This window comes from Mesocricetus auratus, unplaced genomic scaffold (assembly GCF_017639785.1).
Source record: "Mesocricetus auratus isolate SY011 unplaced genomic scaffold, BCM_Maur_2.0 Super-Scaffold_100024, whole genome shotgun sequence".
Classification (NCBI taxonomy): Eukaryota; Metazoa; Chordata; class Mammalia; order Rodentia; family Cricetidae; genus Mesocricetus; species Mesocricetus auratus.
This window is the reverse complement of record NW_024429205.1, coordinates 18,512,422-18,529,981: the sequence shown is the minus strand read 5'-3', so window position 1 is coordinate 18,529,981 and position 17,560 is coordinate 18,512,422. Positions and strand designations below refer to the sequence as shown.

Below are 17,560 nucleotides of genomic sequence, written 5' to 3'. Positions count from 1 at the left end.
GTGTGTGTGTGTGTGTGTGTGTGTGTGTGTGTGTGTGTGTGTGTGAAGCTATGGAAGAGAGAGTGACCGTGTTTTCAGCAATGATTCTGCTTAGAAGACAATCATAAAGAGTTTGGTTTAGAATACCTTTGCTTACCAAATGGAAGTTGAACCAACCACTAACCAATCAAACAAAACAACAAAGACAACAAAAATATATTTTATACACATGTTTTGTATTTCTGTGTAGCATGTGTACTCCTGGTGTCCGTGGATGCCATAAGAGTGCATCCGGATCTTCTGGGACTGGAGTTACAGACAGTTTTGAGCTGCTGTGTAGGTGCTGGGAATTAAAACCTGGGTCCTTTGCAAGAGCAGCCAGTGTTCTTAATTGCTGAGCCATCTCCCCAGGCCCTGAAATCTGTTATTTTTGAGGTTCCTGTAGTTGAACAATTATTGTGAAATCCAGAAGTTAATTTCCTTATTTTAAATAGTCATGATTATTTTTATTTATTGTAATGGTCAGATGCAGCTGAAAATTTAATTTAAATTCTTCTCTGATTTAATGTAGCATCTAACTTACAGGAAGGAGAATAAGTTGAAAAGTACTGTTCATGAAACTACAGTGTGTGTTTATGTGTTTGTGTGGGGGGGTACATGTGCCATGGGGCATGAAAGGAGGTCAGGGGACAAGTTAGTGCTTTCAGTACTCTCTTTCCACCTTTATGTGGCATCTGAGGATGAAACTCAGGCTGACATACTGTGCCAGGTGCCTTTACTCCACTGAATCATACTACTGCCTTGCCAACTAAGTCTCTCAAGTCTGACACTTACTATGCAGCCTGACAAACATCCTTCCCAACTGGTTTTCATTCAGTGTCTCAGAAAGCCTATTAATCAGTTACTGACAAAAAGACCAGCTTTTATTGTCATTGACACCTACTTTCTTCCATATAAAATATTTCTGGCTTTCAGTAAGGGTTCTTTTTTCCAGTGTTGCTCATGAAAGAAAATGGAAAAGAACATGATCCATTCTAGACTGGGAAAGGATGCAGAGAGGTGCAGCCCCTCTGTGCACACAACACATGACAGCCTGGAGAGGATGCAGAGAGACGCAGTCTCTCCACACACTTAGGCCTCTCCTTACTTTCAGAAAGAGCATTTGGGACTTTGTCTTTAAAAACAAAGACTTAAGCACACAACACAAGAATACCAGATTCCTAAGAGCTAGATTTCTAAGAGCTAAAAAGTTGTTAAATATAAAATAGAATCTTTAAAGAACAAAGCTGGATGTGATGGTGCACTACTTTAACCCCAGCATGCGGAGGCAGAGGCTCAGGAGGACCTCTGGTCTACACAGTGAGTTCCAGGACAGTCAGGGCTACACAGAGAGACCCTGTCTTGAAAATAACAAAACAAAACAAGAATGGTAAATAAACAACAACAAAAAACAAGTATATTAAAATGGACATAAAGAATAAATTCAGTTGAGGTAATTATTAAAAAAATTTCTTCTCAAAAAATATACCCCTACCATCTATCTCTGTTTTAAATTTAGGGATGTGACTTAGAGATGTAACTCTGAGTATGTAAAAACATGAAAACCCAAATGTCAGTGTGAAGATAAATTAACCAGGAAAACGTCTTAAGGAATTGTAAACAACAGCTGCAATTTGTTCTATATGAGAATCAAATCTTAAGGGGCTTTTAAGAAGAAAGTATTATTTTCAGGCACTCTCTTGTTACACAATGCAGCCGTACTGCCTACCTCTCAGTCCTACTAATGTTGGAGCTGGTCCATCTGTTTCTTGAGTCAGGAGTGCTCACTGTTAACCAAGGCCCTTCCCCACTGACTACTTCAACACTCACACTTAAGACGTGCAGCACTTCTTCATACTTGGTCCATGGGCTCAATATTAGCTCAAACCTCAGTCAGATCTTTTGGAATGACCACCACTTAATTTCAAAAATGATCTTCAAAAATGCACCGTGATATGAACTATAGCACTCACTTTCTGTTAGTTTGAAAAATGGTCTTGCTATGCTGCTCAGGCTTGTCCTAACATGTGGACTCAAGTGATACAATTGCTTCAGCCCACCTAGGAGCTGGGGCTATAGGAATGTACCTACTGGTGTGGTTGCCTTTTATCATTGACTTTAACTAGCCAAATACATTACATATTTTACCTGTATTTACGTGTGTCTATGTGTGTGTGCTGGTGCATACTTTGTCCATGATAGGAGCCGGTTCTCCCTTTCTTACATGTTGGCTGAGGGATCAAATTCAGGTCATTAGACTTGCAACACATGCCTTTATCCACTGAGCCCTCAGGATGGTCCCACCAGATACTTTTAAACATAACATTAAACCCATCATATTTATATACATTTGTAAATGTTTAGACATAGCAACAAATTCAAATTTCTTCCTTGATTATAAAGATGATTCATGATCAAACACACATATCCATGTGAACATTTATAAAAACTGGTCTCTACAGCACGATACCCAATGACAACAAATATAGCATCTAAATACCAACATCAGCATGACTATTTAAAATGTTTTCTATATAAGATTGGGAAGCAGAGGATGAACATTACACGCAGAAATCGTCAGTGCTAAGTTTACATTTTTAATATCTATGGAGCATTTTAAATTTTGTGAATACCTGTAGTATCTTGCTTGGTCATAAAGGATTCTACACCTGTAATAGCTGGAGGCCGAGGTAATCGCCGAGCAATACAAATCAAACATGACTGGAAATCTGCCCAAAGCAAGAAGAACACATTGAAGAAAAAAATATAGAGAAAGAGTTTATTCAATTACTTAATAGTTTTGATTTTAAAATTTCATGTTTCAGGATTTACCATAATATTAGAATCACTTTAATACAGTGGTTCTCCACCTTCCTAATGCTAGGACCCTTTATTACAGTTCCACATGTTGTGGTGACCCCCAACAATAAAATTATTTCATTACTACTTCATAACTGTAATTTTGCTATTGTTATGAATCATGATCTAAGTATTTTTGGAGACTGAGGTTTGTCAAAGGTCTGTCCCAGATTGAGAACTACTGCTAACATTATAGCACAGTAGAAATAAAATTCCTGGCAATATAAAACTGATAGCTCTAAGTAGAAAGTAAGAGGAAAGCTCCTCCCCACCAAAGGCTGGAACATAAACTGTAGAGACAGACACTAACAGCCAGAGGGACAGTCTGCGGACTCAAGCAGCACCAGTTGTTAATTTTACTTTTGTTGTTTTCACTGCTATGAATTGTTTTTAAATTAAAAGAAATATGTGGATGAGTGTTTCACCTGCATGTATGTTTGTGTACCATGGGCATGCAGTGTCCAGAGGCCAGAAGGCATCAGATCCCTGGGAACTGGAGTTGACAGACAGTTGTGAGTAGCCATGTGGATGATGGGAATTGAACCTGGGGCCTCAGAAGAGCAGCCAGTGCTCTTAACTTTTGAGCCATCTCTTTAGCCCCCTGTGCTAGCAAGCTTTACCTCAACTTGACACAAGCTAGGGTCACTGGAGTGTAGGGAGCCTCAACTGAGAAAATGCCTCAGTAAGATCAGGCTAGAGGCAAGCCTGTAGGGTATTGTCTTAATTAGTGATTGTTGAGGAGGGCTCAGCCATTGTGGGTGGGGCCACCCCTGGGCAGGTGGTGCTGGGTTCTATAAGAAAGCAAAGCAGCACTCCTCCATGGCCTCTGCATCAGCTCCTGCCTGCAGGTTCCTGCCCTGAGTGAGTTTCTGTCCCGACTTCCTTCCTTGATGGACTGTAGTAATGAGGAATGTAGAATGCAGTAATGAGGTAGTGTAAGCCAAACAAACCGTCTCCTCCCCAAGTTGCTTTGGTCATGGTGTTTCATCACAACAACGGAAACCCTAACTACGACACTGCTTAACGATGTTTTTAAAAACTACATTTATATTGTCAATATCTTACATGCATCAGTATTCCATGCTGCAGATTATTCTCATAACCACTATAAAGAAAATGATCATATAACAAAACTAAGATTTATGGATAAAGGACTTTTTTGGAGGGGGAGAGTGGTCAGGCACTACCCCAGCCTGGGGTAGACATGTGTTTTAACTTTAAAGACTAAAGTAATACAAAATTTATTTAGTATATTTAATAAAGAGTGTGATCTATTTAAACCTATGTGTGGGTCTACATTTCAACATGAGTAATTTGGATTCACCTGGTGAGACTTGTCAAACAGACAACTAAATACTCTGCCCCCCAAAGCTGGCCATAAAATTACTGTATAGACCAGATTGGTCTCAAAACTTACAATCCTCCTGCCTCTACATTCCCAACCTTAGTAATTATAGGTTTAGGTCACCATGACTGGCAACAGAGAACTTTATATTTTTAGTATATACATTTTTGAAACCCCTGTCCACGTGTTTTTTCCTTCAAAGATGCTACATACACTATTGCACACTATAGACATGAAACGCTAACATGTGCAAAGTTCCATTGGTCCTCACCTCTACCTCCTGGTCACATCTGCTGAACTGCCTTTCTCCCCTGGTCCTCACTCCAGATGCCTATTTGTGGTGTTCCTAAACTTAACTGAGTCTATGTTTACACGGAAGACACACCCATCCACCACTACATACCGAAAGCCATGCCAACAGCATGTTCATTTAGAGTCAACTATGGCTTACAGTTTTTATAAACTTTCTCCTGAATTTTTGCATAGTCTGAAAATTGCAATGGTATCCTCCAATGTATCCTACATTCTAAAGGTGAACCTTTATAAACACCAGGTTGTTTAATAGCCTGCTGTATTTGGTACATTTCCAACTGAGGGCTACCTATTTTATTTTAAGGCAGCAAACTGGTTTGAATTATTTGACATCTACATGGGAATGCCACATAAAGCTGAAACTTTAGGGGTATTCTTAACCGGGTGATTCTACATATTTTTAATGTTGTTTAAAGTATTAAGAAAAACACTGAGTCTGTCACAGTGGTATGCTCTTGCAATCCTGGCACTCATAAAGTTGAGACAGGAGACTGCTTCTAAGTTCCAGTCTATCCTAGGCTACATAGTGAGTTGAAAGGCCACTTGGGGAAACACAGTGAAACACTATCTCAAAAAGTCAAATGGGTTGGGCCTGGTGGCACACACCTTTATACCGGTACTTGGGAAAAAGAAGCAGGTGGATCCCTGTATGAGTCTGAGGCTACCCTGTCTACACAGCAAGTTCCAGGTCAGTCAGAGCTACACAGTGAGACCCTGTCTCAAGAAAAAAAGGAAATGTAGAAAATTCAACTGCGATTATGACATATAACAGAGTAACCAAAAATATTATCTCAAGAAGGTAGTGTGTAATTAATTTCATCTGTTTTTTCAAGCCAAAGAGAAAACAATCAGCTTAAGGAGACCCTTTACCTTCGCCATCTTCTTGGATTGATTTTGGCTGTGATACTGTGAAACATTGCATAACTTCATAGCGCTGGCAAGCTTCTTGGTTCTCGGTACCTGGCTCGTCTGGAGGGTGAATTAGCATCCTGCAGTTAAATGTATGGCTATTTCGGCGTGTTGCCTCTTGAGGCCAAGGAACTCCATTTACTAGGGAGGCAAAATTGATTAATATGTTTGTGAATAAAGTGAAAAAAGCATAAATTCTGAAAACCCAAAAACAAGCCATACTTCAAAGCATCTGGCTAATGAAATATTTGTATTAAAAGATTGACATACATCCTCAGATCTGATACACTGAGTCAATAGCCACATATACCAGGTAGAAATTGTAACATTTCCAAGAAAATGTATAAGAGCTCATACAGAAAACACACCACTTCACTAACAGCATTTAGAAATAAAGACAGAATTAAAAATTACTAGTGTGGTAGTTAATGCTTTTTATTTGCAGCTATGCATTTCAAGTGAGGAATTTAAGGCCACAGCTACAGTGTTAAGCAAGCAGGACTCATCAAAGGCCAATCCTAAGAGCAGGCTCTTTGTGCATGGGGCAGAAGACTAAAAGTTTGTACCAAGTGTCTATGACTTAGGATAGAAAAGAGCTGGGGTTGTGGTGGCGCACACCTTTAGTCCCAGCACTTTGGGAGGCAGAGGCAGGCAGATCTCTGTGGGTTTGAGGCCAGCCTGATCTACAGAGCTAGTTCCAGGACTACTAGGTCTGTTACATAGAGGAACCCTGTCTCAAAAAGAAAAAAAAAACAAACAAAACAATATTGGATTCTTACAGTCATTTTCCTGTGTTTCATTAATTTAAGTAGCGCAGTTCCTATGTTACAATACTTTGGATATGGTGGATAATCAGTAAGTAATACCAAAGATTGCTAACAAACTATCTCCTTTGTATAAGAAAATTAAATTTAGTCTTAGAAATAAAAAATCACAGTAGTCACGTTCCTACTCACAATGTCCTATGCAGATTATGGGTTCGCAGGAGGTCAGAGGAGTTTTAAATCTACACTCCTACTGTTGACACGATTTCATTTTATCCATCCCATCATTCCATAAGTACAGGAGAAAGTATGGAAGCTAACTTCTCTTGCACTAAGTTCTATTTTTCACAAGCTGTTAGGTTTGTGTCACTTAATATTTGACTTCCAGTTGTTTCATCTTTAAAATTAAGGGGCCTACTGTATAATCTCTAAAGACAGTTGTACTCTACAGTCTACAGTTAGACACCCCAAATCCCTTGAATTATAATTCTAATATCAAGCTAGAGATTTTATAGAGGTCATCATTTCAGGTCCCAGTTACCACTGTTTTCAAAGAAGAAGCAAGTTTTCTATTCCATTGAGGGAACAATGTAGGAAATAATGAACCAGAGATGATAGTTTATACATATATCTAATTTATTTGTGAATTTATGTTAAGGGTCTTTTTCTTACTTTTGAAACACATATAGGTTAAACCGTGGAATGAAGTAGGCAGTAAATTAATGTAAAAATTATTCAGTTTTAGAGCTTTCTTCTCCAACTAAAGTCAGTAAGATCCTATGATTAAAAAATAATTCTTCTTTAAGATTCTGTTTGCTACTTGTTTTGCATGATATACCCATTTACTGTCAGGGATGATCTCAGCTTGCTGAAGGCACTTGCAAAGAAATCTACTTGCTAAATGTTGCCAGAGGAAATTCAGCTAAATATATGTTTAATTCTGGTCAGATAACAAAAAACAGGAGAGAAAAAAGAAAAACAGGCAGAGAAGGGGCTAGAATCAGGATGGCATAAAAAGCCACAAGGAAAACAGGTAAGGGTGGAGTGGTGTGGTGAAGGAGCTCCCTTCAAGTTTAATATCATAACCTGTTAGACCTAAAGTTTAAGAAAAATCTTTTTTATTGTTTGAGAATTTCATACATGTATATAGTATGTTTGTACCAAGCCCATCCTATTCCCTCTATTCCCCACCACTATTCCCTCTCAATTTCATGTTTTTGATTATATATACTTATATGTGTACATATATATGTGTGTATAAACATAAATATACATGTATATAGTGTGTTTGTACCAAGCCCATCCTATTCCCTCTATTCCCCACCACTATTCCCTCTCAATTTCATGTTTTTGATTATATATAGTTATATGTATACATATATATGTGTGTAAAAACATAAATATACATTTTACATTTATGCTTGTAGTTTTATTATTTAATGTACATGGATGTTTTGCTTATATGTGCACCACCTGCACTCAGTACACACTGAATTCTGAAGAGGGTGTTAGATCCACTAGAACTGGAGTAACAGACAATTGTGAGCTGTCACATGGGCACTGGGAATTGAACCCAGGTCCTCCAGAAGAGCAAACAGTGCTGTGGAGCCATCCCTCCAGCCCCCTTTATTTGTTTGTTTTATCAACTCCATCCACTAAGTCCACTTAGTGTTGCCAGTATGTACGTGGGTGTATGACCATCTACTGAAGCACAGGTATCCTCTCAGGGACCACATATCTGAAGAAATCTGACTCTCTCTTCCCCACAACCATCCATTTCCAACAGCTCCTCAGCCAGTCATTAGACTTTATGACTACTTTCCCTTTCCAGACTGGGAACTTATCTGGCTTGGGCTTGTGTAGGTCTTATGTATGCAGTCACAAGTTTATGTGTGTAACTATTCCTTCCTGTTCTGCTGTAGCAATCTTCTGGTTTTTAATCAAGTTGGTACCAGCCTGGAAGCTTCGCCCCTACTGGCTAGCTTATATAGTGCTGGATGGTGCTATGCATGCTACCTGAGAAGAAAAGTAATCATCAGTCTTTCTCAGCTATGAACCCTGTAGACACAGTATCAAACAGCCTGAAGAAATGTCTCCTGGTGTGATAGTGGCAAAATGTTATGGGAGTAATCAAGCACTTTCTGATTGGATCCCATTCCATATGATAGCACTAATTCTTGGCACTATTAATGAAGCCAAGAATCTACTGCTAGGTAGGTCATAGGCCTTACAGGAGAATCTACTATTATTCTGCTATGTAGACATACTATTAAATTGACTCCTAAAGACATCATTATACCTACAGATGAGTGCATCTCTCAATCCTCATCTTTTTGCAGTAGATGACAATTAACACACAGACCAATGTCAATGTACTAAAAATAAGAGAGCGAAGAGTGTTCGACCCTAAATGGGGCATCTATATCATATCCCCTTCTCCTCAGGAATCACAGATGAAGAGGGGGCAGAAAGACTGTAAGAAAAACATTTTTTTTTTGGTTTTTTGAGGCAGAGTTTCTGTGTATCGTTTTGGAGGCTGTCCTGGAACTTGATTTGTAGACTAGGCTGGCCTCGAACTCACAGGCTGGCCTCGAACTTACAGAGATCCGCCTGCCTCTGCCTCCCGAGTGCTGGGATTAAAGGCGTTTGCCACCAACACCCGGTAAGAAAAACTTTTTGGTTAGTAAAAAGTATTGAGAACTAATAACTAAAACCACCAAAATAATTCTGGCAATAAATTACATTTTAACTATCATAATTTCTTAAATAAATAATAGTAAGATACTGACTCTTCCAATACATACAGGTAGATATTTCAGATGTTACTTCTAGATTCTCTGTATATCATAATATTTATTGGTTTTCTTTTGGCTTATCTAAGTTATTGCAACAGAGCTCAAGGAGTTTTTTTTAATCCAAATCTTTTAAACACTAAGTCTTTACACTAAGTCTTTACTTACAATGACTGCCTTTTCACAAAAAGACAAACACAGGCTCTGTGTTCTCTGCTGGACATGGAAAGGACAGATCTAGACTAGAGATATAAATGCTGATGAAACTCAAGTGTTTTGCTTTGAGTGTGTTGGGGGAGGGCTGTTTAACCTTTACTAGCTGTTCTTTCTTTACTCAGCATAATTCTTCTTCAAAGAATAAATGCATCTTCTAGTGTTTAAAAAAAGCAACAAAAATTCAATCAAATGTTGCAGAACAAACAACAAAAAGGCGATGGGAATTAAACTCAGGGCCTAATTGCTTGCGAGGTGCATTCATCGCAAGAACTCTACCACTGTACACTCAGCTCAGAGCCCTAGTAAGAAAGAAGTGGCCATTCAGTTCAATTTTACTTATTTTAGTTTTAATTGTTTTCTTTTTTAAGGCTCAGTTTTAAAAAGAACTAAGGAAAACTGAACTTTCTCATTGACAAGTTCTGTAAAAATATCTGCCTCAATCTTGTGGGGAGCAGATGAAGGAGCATGATATGAAAGGATAGGAGTGCTCTTCCATGACATCAGTTTCTGAGAATACCTAAAGTATCAAGTACTTGTGAATGATACAAAATTACAGATCCACAACTCATGACATTAAAAGTTCCAAAACATTTAGATAGAGTCAACAATAGTAATAGTAGAAATTTAAAGGAAATTCAGCTAAGTGATAGGTTAATTATCATTTGAATGTGCTCCAAATTTCCCATGAAAGATGAGGCCAAAAGAGGGATTAAATGTGTTCCAAGGTCACAATGCTAGTAGGTGGTAAGGAAGAATGCTTTACCCGTGTCTGTTTTCCACCAAAATGTCAGTGATCTTAACTTCTACAGTGTCTGCAGCACTAGAGACATAATGCCACAAATTGTGAGAATTTATTTCCATTTTTTTTAAACTTCAAGTCATAGCTTATTAGAATTTCACAAATAAATCTTAAACTTTCACAATATAGGCTTTTGTGCATGTGTGTGTGGTGTATGCACACGCCTGTGTGGATACACATATATGTGTACATGTAGAAACCAGAGATTCACAATGGGTGTCTTCCTCAACAGCACCCCACCTTGTCTTTTTCTTTTGACAAGGGATCTCTTATTAAACACAGACCTCCCCCACCTGGCTAGACTGGCTAACCAACAAGTCCAGGAATCTTTCTGCCTCTGCCTTCCCAGCCTTGGTTTAATAGACATGCTTCACTGTGCCCATATTTGTACATGGGCTCTGGAGGATTCAACTCAAGTCTTGTGTGACAAGTACTTTATCTACTGAGCTGGTTCTCCAGCTTTGTCCATCTTCTTAGAGAAAACCTCTAACTATATTAGTTTTGCAGGATTCAAATGAAAATTTACCTTTTTAAAAGTAAAATATTATGCTTAAAAGTAGAGATTTTAGGCACTGAAATCTTCTACACCAATGAATTGGAAAGCAATTTTGAAACAAGCTTTTTACAGTAGTCTTTGAAATTTCTTTATGTAAGTGAAAACAAGAATATAATCTTTGATTCATGTTAGTGATTTATGCGTATATAAGGTGAGTATATATGTAAATATGCAGATTTATAAATAATTATCTTAATTCTACAAATTTCTTCATGGTCTGAAACTCATTTTTTTCTGGAGGCTGGTATAAGTCTACCTACCTTGTTTCTCTTTCTGATTTTCTAATGATTTGATAGTTCTGACAGTGGAGATTTTAAGTGTAGATGCTATATTTTATCTTCAATGTTTCTTTAAAAAGCACAGTTGGGCTTTATTCTTCTCAGTGGTGTCTAACAGTGAGCAAGTGCCCCTGTAGAACCAGATGACATGCTCGGTGACTACTGAGTGTGCCCATGTTTGTGGGTCTACTCTTATACTTGGCAGTACAGCTAGGCTGCTTTATCCCTGCTTCTGTGCTTCCCTTCTTTGGGGGAATGAGGGAATGATGCTGCTGCAGATGAAATGTCATAGCTCTCCCAGTTGTGGTGGAGGCTACTTGAAAAGGCCAGTCAAGGACCTACAGGTGGCCAGGAGCAGTATCACCATGACATCAGATATTAGATGACACTCCAGTCTTATTTATCTCCTGGCAGCGATGGAAGCAAACTGAATAGTAACATATCTTCAGTAACCATGCTGGAAAGAGTAATGTGTGGCTTTTGCACAATGAACCCCTTCTTCAGGCAGCAGAAGATAGCTCAGCTTTGTTTTCTGTGACCTCTCTCAGTTCTCTTCCCAACCAGGCAAGCTTTTAAACTTAATAGATGCTTTGCTAATACAGATAGGAATGTGAAAAATTTTAAGGCAACAATAAAGTGAAATAGCTCAATTAGACCCACATTCAAGATCTGCAGAATGGCAGAACAAAAGAAACTACAGAGTGCAGGACCAGAGGAAGAAACTCAGGTGCCACCTGCAGTGACACAAGGAACTCTTCCTTTCTCTTCCCTGAGCTCCTGCCTCAGTTCCAACACTAGACATTGGTGAGGACCCTCCTAACTGCTACCACACAGTAGCTCTGAGAAAAACTCATGTTTGATCAATTTATCTGTGTGATAAGGTGGTCATATTTCAGGGTTAGTTGAACAAAAAAATGATGGGAAAACAGGAACAAAAAAATCTGAAATGAATGGAATCTGAAATTAAATATGAAGTTTTCCACTTTACACTAAATACATGTACACTGACTACCCAAAACATATCTACTCTAGAGACCAGGAATTCAATCAGTAGGAATAATTGGAATTTGAGCCATGAAAACCTTTCTAGCAGGAGTCTCAAAATTCAAGGAGCAAACTAAAGGGAGCTGTTAGTTCATTCACATCCCCCGAGGATCAACACAAGGTTCCACTTGCTGTATGTAAGGCACAGAGTTTAACGGGTGGAACAGCAACTGGAGATCAATGCCCATCATTCTCTCAGCTGGGCTTCTCCCAGTGGGCAAGCCATTCAGTCACAGTTGGACTAAGGAGTTGAAAGAGCATATATTCCAAATGGTTACTTTTTGGAGGTTTAAAATACAGCAGCACACCCCTCCCGACCCTTCTCTTCCTCCCTTCTGTTCTTTTTTCTGTGAGCAGGGCCAGGAGAAGTTCTCTCCTTTCCTGCATATAATCAAAACTGAAAAACAGCAGAATCCTTTTGCAGTCAGGTAACTTAGCCATGCTGGACCCCATGCTGTCGCATGGCATGGCAGTACACTGACAAAGAAGATTCTTGTGAGCTATTGACATATCTGAAGCTGTAGCCACATTACTAATATTTTACACTATTAACTTGTATGTGTTATAATACTAAGTATTAGAAATAAAAAGTTAATTTCTTTCTACCTAGTGATTTTGGAAGCAGATTCTTGACAAATTCCGCATGATCTCCCACATGCAGTATGCTGTAGACGCTGGTATTCATTAATTCCTCCTGATTGTATCCCAAGTAGCTGGTCACATTTTCTGACACAAATACAATTCTTCCTTCACAGTTCACAACAAAGAAAAATCCATCCAAAGCCTGCACAGCCAGAAAAAAAAAAGAAATAAAAAGAAAAGGATTAAGACATGAAGACATTGATAAAAATATTGGGAGGTTAAAAGATATAAGCAAACACATTTTTCTATTAAAAAGATATTAGAAACAAATATATGTCAAGTTAAGAAAAGGACTGCTTCTCTGTGGAGGGAGGTCATAATTTTCAAATAGGCTTTACACTAAAGTGTTCAGCAGGTGAGAATGAAAAAATATCAACCTTCTTTCTTAGAAATAATTTCAGGTACTCAGTTATGTTTATTATTTTTAATTATGTGTATGTGAGTCCAGAAACCCTTGGAGGGCAGAGATAATGAATGCCCCAGGGAGCTGAAGTTACAGGTGGTTGTAAGCTGCCAGACATGGGTGCTAGGAATCAAACCTGGGTCTCTCACAAAAGCAGTTACATTCTCTTGACCACCAAAAAGTCTCTACAATTCCAGAAATCATTTTTTATAGTAGCAAATGTGAAATAAGTGATTTATTCAGTCCTGAAAATATCTATGTTATGTAGGTGGAATACCTGGCCTTTGCCTTTGAGGAACCTGTGGAAGAATGGGAAGAAGGACAATAAAGTACTGGTGATCAATATCTGTCAGACATACATGAAACACTATGAGCACACACCAGATGCCTAACTTGGGAGGGGGACGAGAAGCACCTGACGAAGCTGGCATGGTGGGTGGGGGAGAGCGCTTAGGGAAGGTTGCTGCAGGAAGACAGCAGCACGTGACATGCGGCAAGGCAGAAGCAGCATGCAGCTGGGGAGTATGAAGTACAGTGAGGCCTGTGGGCAGCAAAGAAGTAAGTGTGGGACAGCAGCCAGCTTCCGGGGCCTCCTATGTACAGAGATGGAGCCAGGCTTCTCCAAGAGGAGATATACGTATCCCTAGGCACAGAATAGCTCCAGTGGCAGAGAAATTGTTAAAACCTTTAAATTGCAATCTAAAACATATGGAGGAAACATGGCCCTTCATGAAGTCCCCAGCTCCAAATTTTTAGGGAAGATCTGGAATATGGAACCTGACAGTGTCATTTTACTTATTTGGAATCTTCCTAGCTATTTGAAAAATGATATAATTCATTTGTTATAGAATATACAAACCAAACAACCCAATTTAAAAATGAGCTATAGATCAAACCGAGTTCTCAAAAGAAGAAATAAAATTAGGGAAGTGCAAATTAAAACAACTAACCCTAACCTTACCCCAATCAGAATGGCTAAGAGTAAACAAACAATTGAAAATAGATGCTGCTGGGAGTGGGGGAGGAAACCCTTATGCACCCTTGCTGGGATTGCAAAGTCATGCAGCCACTATGGAAATCAGTGTGGAAATTCTCAAAAAACTAAAAATAGATCCAGTATATGACCCAGCTATACTGTTCCTTGGCATAGGCCAAAGGACTTAACATCCTATTCCACATACTTGCTCAGCCTGTTCATTGCTGCTATAGTCACAATAATTAAGAAATGGAAACAATCTAAATGTCCTTCAATGGATAATGAATGATGAATGGATAATGAAAATCTGGTACATACATACAATGGAATACTACTCAGCTGTAGAGAAAAACAAAATCATGGAAATTTGCATGTAAGTGGATAGAACTAGATAATATTTTATTCAGTGAGGCAACTCAGACCTAGAAATGCAAAGACTTCATGTTCTCTCTCATTTGTGGGTCCTAGCTCCAAATCTTCAGATGTTGATTATATAACCTGGAGTAACTACAGAAACCAAGAAAGGACCATTGGATGGGGAAGGAGCTCTACAAGAGGAGTAAACTACGGGGATAAATGGGTAAAAGGGGGGGATCTTTAACTGGAGCGGAGGACCATACCAAAGAAGAGGAAGAGGAGAGGGATAAAGATGTCTGAATTAGCCATAGAGAATCATATTATTTTGTATTCACCTAAAATTACATATAATACATATGTGTGTGAGAGAGAGGGAGAAAGAAAGGGATAGTGGGAGAGCAAGCGAGAAAGTGAGAAAGAGAGAAAGAGAGAGAGAGAGAGAGGAGGAGGACGGAGGAAGGGAGAAAGGGAGGGAAGGAGGGAGGGAGGGAGGGAAGAAGGAGGGAAGCAGGGAGGGAGGGAAGGAGGAGGGAGGGAGGGAAGGAGGAGGGAGGGAGGGAAGGAGGAGAGGGGGAGGGGGAGGGAGGGAGGGGGGAGGGAGGATGGGAGGAAAGATGTACATGTAGTTTAGATGAAGTTATGGCACTTGGAAAGGTAATGCTTCCTCCCAAGAACCATCTAACAAAAAACAGGTACTAGACATTAAAAACTCCTTTTGAGTTCAGGGTCAGGGGAGTTCAAGAGACTCCCAGAACAATATTGGATATTGCTGTTGCCTTCTAGAAGCTGAAGATAAAGACCCTACCACTGAAGACAGTATGCATTTTAGACACAGGACTCAAAAGCCTCCTCCCAAAGGTCCTATATAAGCTGCTAAGGAGGGTGGGGGAGCAGTCTTACCCAACTGTGACACCTGTGAACCATAATAACCAGCATGGTTAAGATACTTCTAAAGGTACATTAGTGGCACTTACATCTTAGTGGTAACCAAAAGCTGTCTAATTGAACTTAAGGTCCTCTCAACAGAAGGAAAGTCATGTCTGTTACTGTACACCTTTCAACTACCTGGGTTAGTGAGGTAATGGATCGTGGAGGAGAATGCACTACTGTCACTTTTCTAAACCAGTGTAGTTCCTAATTACAACTAAATAATTATCTGCATATTCACCAATAAATGTAGTGACTGCCCCAATCTAAGAAGCTTCCTTTTGCAGAAGATGGAGACTATTAACACCATAACTGTTCAAAATGAGAGAAAAACTAGCCTCAAACTTGCTATATAGACTTGAACTCTTATTTTCCTTCTCAACCCCCCAAATGCTGAGATTAGAGGCATGCGTCACTATGCCAAGCTCTCAAACAAAAAAGTTTAATTCTTCAGTGACCATCTTCCATCTTGCACGCCATCCCTCCCAGGCCCTAGGAACTGCTGTTCTATAGTCTGCCTCTCTAAATTGCCCAGTTTATACTACACATAATAAGCCACCTTAGGAAGCAATTATTTTTCTGTTAATTGGCTCACACCATTTAGTATAGTATCTTCCAGGGACATCTATATTGTCATAAGAAACATTTCCTTATGTTTTTAAAAGGCAGAATAGTATTCCACTGTGAATATATATTGTATTTTCTTTATTAATGGTTAATATTGTAAAGACAAAAGATAAAACTGCAGATGAGGGTGCAAAGTAAAGGGAATCTTTGTATTTGCTGGTAAGAATATAAACTGGTAAAGTCAATATGGAACACAGCATGGAAGATTCTCAAAAAAAATTAAAATACTCAGGTGTAGCACTCTTACACCTGAGTATGCATGGCCAAAGAAATTGAAATCAGGACCCATCAATGCAGCATTACTCAAAATACCCAAGACAGACACTAGCCCAAGTGTCCATCAATGGATGAAGAGATGAAATTATTGCTTAAAATATTACATTATTACATTTAATTTAGGTTACATTCTTAGATAACTCTACCACAAAGCATATAACCAAGAATTTTTCCTCTTAAAAAAGAGCACAATCCTGTTTTTAGTAATTATTGTAACATTTTCAAGTCCAGCACCTTAACTATTCAGCCATTGGAACTCCAGTAACATTTTCTTTAGTAAGAAAAAAAGAGAAATATATTTGTATTCAAATTGATCGATATGGCTGTTGCACAGTTAATCTAAAATGCAGAAGAGAGAAAGGTGTGATAAAATGCAAACCTCAACAACTGGACAAACACTTTGCAAACTACTTTGAGTTTGGTGGACACACAAAGGCATACCCATATTCAACTAACTTTTAAGTTAGTCCTAAATCTCAAAGTAGGTGATATCTACCTTATGGTTTATATAAGAATAAGAGTAATTAAAAATACACATTTCTGCCGGGCAACGGGGCGTATGCCTTTAATCCCAGCACTCGGGAGGCAGAGGCAAGTGGATCTCTGTGAGTTTGAGGCCAGCCTGGTCTACAGAGTGAGTGCCAGGACACCTCCCAAACAATACAGAGAGACCCTGTCCCGAAAAACCAAAAAAAGAAAAAAAATACACATTTCTTTAATAGATCTAAAATTTCTTTTGGGATAGTCTTAGATAATAATGGAATCATTGTTGCATGCCATATTCAATCTCTGTTTTATTATGAATGAAATATATGCTTACATACATTTAAAATACAAAAATAAGGTCAATATTGTACCTTAAAAATGATAACAATTCAGGGAATGTTTTGGGGGCTGGTGTTATGAATATGCATATACAAACATCCCTACTTTCTAAACTGTGCCTGATGAAGGCAATTTTCTATCATTACTCTTCTACAAGTTTCTCTCACATGTGCTCCTGGGGAGGAATCTTCCTGACAGCTGGCCTTATGATGTGCTGCCTACAGAGATGATAACAAATGCTTGTCCATTAAGTACAACACAATCAATCTGAGAGCTTTCCCATCTGCCCGGAATGTCACCTTTTAAGGAGAACCACCTTGGTCTCACAGCAGGGCTCAGATTGGGCAAGAGTTCTTGCAGAGCCCTGGCTTTAAATGAGATCGCCACTTAAGGCCACTGGACAAAGGTTTCAGGATAAAACACATAATTCCCAGTATTTTTACAGTACCCAAGCAGGAAAAGAAAATGAAAGAATTTACACAGGTTAAAGACAGAATAAGAATCCTGCAGTGGGGATAAAGATTCCTTGAGTAAAGTCTCTTTAAGAAGGCAACACTACAACTGACCAGGTAGAGAAACCTATGTTTCATATAAAGAAAACATGTCATCTATAGTAACAGAACAAAATGCATGCA

General features: G+C 38.9%; 1 protein-coding gene across 10 annotated transcripts in view; it reads right to left on the bottom strand.

Annotated features, from left to right (window-relative positions):
- Ncoa1 (nuclear receptor coactivator 1) overlaps positions 1–17,560 on the bottom strand; it is a 207,711-nt gene that overhangs the window by 59,932 nt on the left and 130,219 nt on the right. For all 10 annotated transcript variants that reach the window (XM_013119840.3, XM_040730921.1, XM_013119838.3 and 7 more), the window contains 3 exons: positions 12,499–12,676; positions 5,405–5,584; positions 2,652–2,747 (listed from right to left, as the gene is read on the bottom strand). In XM_013119840.3, the coding sequence (XP_012975294.1) occupies positions 2,652–2,747; positions 5,405–5,584; positions 12,499–12,676 (454 nt within the window). The remainder of the gene's footprint in view (positions 1–2,651; positions 2,748–5,404; positions 5,585–12,498; positions 12,677–17,560) is intronic.